Source organism: Emys orbicularis, chromosome 9 (genome assembly GCF_028017835.1).
Source record: "Emys orbicularis isolate rEmyOrb1 chromosome 9, rEmyOrb1.hap1, whole genome shotgun sequence".
In the NCBI taxonomy this organism is placed as follows: Eukaryota; Metazoa; Chordata; order Testudines; family Emydidae; genus Emys; species Emys orbicularis.
The window spans coordinates 105,254,998-105,260,997 of NC_088691.1; the positions used below are offsets into that span (position 1 = coordinate 105,254,998).

The following is a 6,000-nucleotide window of genomic DNA, read 5'->3' on the forward strand; positions in this document are numbered from 1 at the left end:
CTACTATCTACCAATATAGTAAAACCACACCCCCATGAGTGATATCAGGGATACCGGTCAAAGCGCCGTTTTGCTGCTGTAGCTATGTCTACCCGAGGGGCTTCTGCCAGCACAGCTTGTTGATCAGGTATTGCACCTCTGCACATCCCAGACTGGCCGAGCTATGCCAGAAGACGTATGCAGCATACAGCTGGCCTGAGCCTGGGTTATTTTTCCAAGTCGGGATAAACAAAATCTGACCACAGCATTTTGTGTAGATCTGATTGTGTATCAGAGCGGCTCAGAAGGCAGGGGACGTTTTACATTACATTGTAAGTGAGAAGTTTTGGTCAACGTTTTCCAAGCAGCCCTGTCACTTATACCCCAGCACAAGTGCACATGGCATTTAGAACATAAACAAAGGACAAGGTCCCTTCACTTCTCCGTCATCTAGTTTGGGGATTATTTTCCCTGGCAAAGCCTTTGAGAGCTACAGATGGAAAGTTCTATAGAAAGAGCCAGGTACTATTATTCCTTCAAAGAACAAGGTATCTACAACCTCGATTCAAGCTGGTCAGAAAAATTCAGACTAAACATTTTTTCATCTGAATTCGCCGTTTCGTTACAATTGAAATGTTTCACGGAGATGGTTCGATTTGACCAAATGCCAGTGGTATCCTGCCTGCCGGGCAGGTGTCAAAACACAGCAGGCTGCTGGGGAAGCAAGGCTGCCAGGTCATCGCTCTTCCAAAGCATGGGCTCCAGGAGATCTAGCAGACAGCTGAGGGTGGCCTTGGGTGGCTACTCTCCAGGGATGGCAGTGCTTAGTTTAACTGGGTGTTTTCAAATAATGCAAGGAGCCTAACCAGCAGCAATGAAGAAGAAAATCCAATCATTTAGATAGCCAATGGAAACAGACATGCGACCCAGGGCTTTAAACTAGCAACACGCAGTATACGTTTTAACACCACTGAGCTACATGGCAAGGTTGTACCAGGACCTGGAGATTACTGTCACTTTTATTGGCTCCCTCTCGCCCAATGTCAGGCCACACAAATACCTCATGATGGTCAATAGACTTGGAGACTCAGAGAGTTTAAGGTCAGCAGGGATCATAATGATCATCTAGCCTGACCTCCTGTACAACACAGGCCATAGAATTGCCCAAAAATAATTCTTAGAGCGTATTTTTTAGAAAAACATCCAGTCTTGATTTTAAAATGATTGGGCGGGTGGGGGGAAAACCCACCACAACCCCGGTCAAATTGTTCCAATGGTTAATTGCCCTCACTGTTAAAAAATGTACCCCTTATTTCCAGCCTCAGTTTGTCTAGCTTCCACTTCCAGCCATTGGATCATATTAGACCTTTTTCTGCTAGATTCCTGAGCCCTTTATTAAATATTTTGCCAGAAGCTGGGAATGGGCGACAGGGGATGGATCACTTGATGATTCCCCGTTCTGTTCATTCCCTCTGGGGCACCTGGCATTGGCCACTGTCAGAGACAGGCCACTGGGCTACATGGACCTTTGGTCTGACCCAGCCTGGCTGTTCTTATGATTTAAATCTGTTGTGCTGTTATATCCCAGATATATTACAGCGAGATTGGACTATTTACACCCAGGCATTATTATTCCCTCTGCTGTCCTGACTCTCTGAATGACATGAAGTGGTTGTTTATTAGGACTATGAAGGAAACTCTAGCTTTGTGTACCACTCAGGTGAGAACCAGGCCTGGTGTTTCACATCCAGCAACGATAGCTGATAATGACATTTATTGGAGTTTTCTCCTGACTAGAGGTGAGAATAGCTTCAGGAATCCCAAGGCCAGTCCTCTATGTGACTCCCTGTGCCTGTCCTATTGTTATGAACCAATTACCCTCACCGACTCACGTTGGGAGCGACCAGGCATAAACAAGTGGCTCTGGGCAATTAACAAGCTCTCTCGTTGGTTGGACCAAAAGGGAACTTAAACTTACCTCAGCAATAAACTGTTCCCCAGCACAGGAGTTTTTCAATGGAAAAATGAGCAGTATTTCTGTGGGAGGTGTGAATAATTTCTCACCCCAGAGGTTGGGCTCGCACATAAGAAAACAAGTCACCTCTTACTAGGCCAACAAATGGCAGCTGTCCTTCTGGGTATAACAAAAAAAAAGGCCCCTTCTGAATGTTTACTGCCTAGCTATTATGGTGCTCCTCAGGTTAGATAAACGTTGGTATGAGAACACCGAACCCACCAAGTCTAAAGCAGTAGCCTTTGAAAGATGCCCATAAATAATAAAATTCTACTACTACTGCTTTGCACTGTTAGGCCTTTTGTCCATAGTGCTTTAGAAAGATTAAGTCTCACAACCCCCTGAGATATGGCAGGTCTTCTTATCCTCCTCATTTGACAGCTGGGAAACTGAGGCACAGAATGGTTAAGTGACTTCTCCAAATCCCCAGGAAAAGACAGTGGCAGAGCCTGAAAAAACCCTCAGCGGGTTCTGATACGTGGCCCCCTATTCAGGCAAACACATAGGCACACGCTTAACTTTAAGCATGGGCTTAAGCACATTCTTGCTTTGTGGTCTCAGTTTCTTGCTTCAACCCCTTGAAAACATGTCCCCCTCCATATAAAAGCTCAGAGCATAAAAAAATATATATGGCTACTACAGGGTCAGAAACAGTGCTTGTGTGACAGATACAATGTTATCCAGATTTCAGCTGAAATATGTGCCACTATTACATTTTAAATAAAGATTTTAATAACCACCTTTTGCTTTAGGAAGTGTATTTTTAAAAATGCCTTCCAGAAAAGTATGCATTGTAATGAATAAAAAAGTGACTTGTTTGGGGTGTATTGTCTTTTGACCCACAGACCTACCACCAAGAGTGTTAGGAGAAGTCACCCACATTTTCAAGACAAGAATGTGTCTCTGTTTCAAAAGGTACAAAATAAAGCCTTTAACAGACCTTAGGACACCAGAAATATTTCTTTAAAAATACAATCCTGATTTTTTTATGGAAAGAGAGAAAATATGTTCATTTTATTTTGATCCAACTGCTTTATAGAAAAAGCAGAATTGTAGGTTTTCAGAATGCAAGAAAGTCAACCACGGGGAAGGGGCAGGGGAGAAAGAGTTTACAATTTATTTTACAAAAAATCTCACCCCCCCAAAAACCCCAAGCCTGACTGAACCACACCTTTGAACTATTTCTCACTTTTTTCAAAGACTCTGCAGGATGCACACTAAAGCCACAACAAAATCAAAGTGGGTAGTTTGATTCTTTTACCTTAAACAACATCTTCCTCTCAGGACACCTGGACAAACTAAGCTTAGGAAGCGTTAACCTTAGATTTCCCAGGCCCTAGACAAACGATTGGCCCGATGGGGTCTTCTGATAAGGACTTGGGACAAGCGAGGTCCTGGGGCAATGCACTGTTCAGGACCAAGGACAGAGCTGCCTCACTGGCACAGATCCCCTTGCACAGTAAAGCGGGACTGACTCGGAGATTGAGCTAGAAAAGCCACTCTCCAGTTCTTTGGCAGAATACACTTTGCCAGCCACCTGTTCGGTGTCCCCCGAGCTCCCAACGGGCCGCCAGCCGCTGAGACGCAGCCCGAGGGGCGCACAGGGAACCAGGCGAGACGGGGTCGCTGTGCGCGGCCGGCTGCCTTCCAGACGCAAGGGGGGAAAGTCCGGTAAGGAAGGGGCTGGCACACCACCCCCTCCCCGGGCCGGGCTAGCGGAGAGCAGGGGCAGAGCAGTGGCCCGGGGGCGTAGGAAGGCGGAAGGCTGGGGGGGGGGGAGGGAATCTAGCCCCCCAGGGAAGGGAACCCCCCACCACCGCGCCCCACCTGGGCTGTTGCTGGATCTCAGGCGCCTTCCGCAGAGACACTGCAGCATGTGCGAGCCTTTCTTCAGGAGAAGCCCCGGAATCTTCATTGGCTTCCCCGGGCCGCTGCGGGGAACCGCGACCCGTCACCAGCCGCTCGCGGGGCGCCCGGGCGCGGGGAGCTCGCCGCCCATGGGGCGCACGGAGCCGGGGCGCAGGCGGCGGAGAGCGGCGAGGGCTGCGCGCCCCCCGCAGCCGCTGCTGCTCCGAGCCCTCGGAACTGCTCCAACGTGACTTGTTGGGACTTTCCAGGGGAGGGGCCGGGCTCTGGGAAGCTCCAGCCCTGCCCCCTGCCGGGAGAGCCACCGGGGGAAACAAGCGCTCCCAGGCACTGGCTGCGGATCCCACCCCGCCGGGAGGAGAGACTCCCCGGGGCCCGGCTCGGAGCAGAGCCCCGCCGGGACCAGCCCCGGGCGGAGATAACGCCCCGGGCCCGGGCCCGGCGGCAGGAGAAGGCGCAGGGGGTTAGACCGAGGGAACCAGGATCGTCCCTTACACCCGTTCCCCAGAACAAGCCCCGTGCCCTGCCCCTGCCTGCACATGTCACCATTACCCAGGGCTGCGTCCCTGGACTCCGCTGAGAAGCGACAGCCAGGGCCACTAACCCCACTGCAACCCGTCTGAATGTCACTGCCCGGAGAGCTGGGGGCGGGGGGGGGGGGGGGTTCACCCGGTATTTGGGCCTCAACTTCTACTCGCTGGTAGGTGCCTTTGAAGGTGATGTTCCCATTGTCTGGGGGCACCGGCACCCGTTTAGCTGGGTCCTAGCTGAACACACAGCCCGAAGGGCACGGGACGGGACCTAGTGAATGGACTCACAGGGGGACTCAAACCGGTGGAGCCTACGGCCCACCAGTGGGGAGTTCTGCTTTCAAGCTCTCCATGGCGCATGGCCATGGGACCGTGGCTTTGCAGTTCCTCGGCCCAGCAGTTCTTAAACTATGGGTCGGGAGCCCAAGGTGGGTGGCGACCCTGTTTTAATGGGGTTGCCAGAGCTGGCGTTAGACTTACTGGGGCCAAAGCCCGAGCCCCACCACCTGGTCCAAGCTGAAGCCCAAGGTCTTCAACGCTGGGTGGCAGGGTTCAGGTTATAGGCCCCTGCCCAGGGCTTTGGCTTTGGCCTGCCCACCCGGGGCAGTGGGGCTCGTGCTTTGCTTGGGCGGGCTCTGGCTTCGGGTCCCCCTTCCTGGGGTCATGTAGTAATTTTTGTTGTCCGAAGGTCGCGGTACAATGAAGTCTGAGAACAGCTGCGCTGAGTCCACATCCCCAGTTCCTCTTCCCCTTCTGCTCTGTACGCTCCCCCTTGCCGGCCAAGGTTTACAGGCAGGATTCTCTTCAGCTTGGCGGCTGTCCCCCTTGCTGCCAGGCAGACACCCACCCTGGGTAGCAGGACTAAACAGTGCCACTGGAGGGCTTTTCAGTTTCCAGTTCACCGCAGCAACAGAACCCAGCTGCACCTCTGGTCTCGGGGGATTAAGGTGATGAACTTGGTCCAATTAAAGCAACAGGTACAAGCTGGTGGAAGAAGTGTGTCTCCTGGGGGGAAAACCTTGTCCCCTATTAATATACATGCGTGCCACGCTCTCTCCAGGCTGCCGTGTTTCAGAAGAGGGTGTCAGATTACTGACACAGGGAATCATTGGTTTAGAAGGCTACTCCTTTGCACGTATACAGACAAAATGATTCTTCGGGGTTTTCAGCAATTGTTTTTTGGAAGCCCTAAAAGTTAGTTGCCACCATGGGCATGTCATCCAGGTCAAAGCTAGCACCGGCTCTCTTTGCAGGGGTGAATGCCACACTCAGGGCAGGATAGCTACCATGCTGTATGAAAAGCACGATTGAGAAAGTTGCCTTCGATTCAAGAAAGTGCCCCGACTGGGAAAACCCCTCACCTAGAGCTCAGCCTGGAAACCTCTCCCTAGGAAGTAAAACTCCTAATATGAAACTCACTGAAATGGAGCCGTTCCTCGGAGTGGACCGTACAGCATCACTGACATGCCGCCAGGCCGGGGGGCAGTTTCTGCACCGCTGGAGCCGATGGCAGTGGTGTACAGGCCCCATATTGACCCGCAGCACGGAGTGAATTTCAGTCCGGATTGCAGCGTGCTCTCAGTTGCTTACCTACCTCGTCCTTGCCCTTCA

General features: G+C 51.7%; 1 protein-coding gene across 1 annotated transcript in view; it reads right to left on the reverse strand.

The window, feature by feature from the left end:
- Window positions 1-3,908, reverse strand: part of FGF12 (fibroblast growth factor 12) — a 176,838-nt gene extending 172,930 nt beyond the window's left edge. The window contains exon 1 of the mRNA XM_065410810.1: window positions 3,821-3,908. Coding sequence (XP_065266882.1) covers window positions 3,821-3,908 — 88 coding nt within the window. The remainder of the gene's footprint in view (window positions 1-3,820) is intronic.
- Between the last annotated feature and the right edge of the window lie 2,092 nt (window positions 3,909-6,000).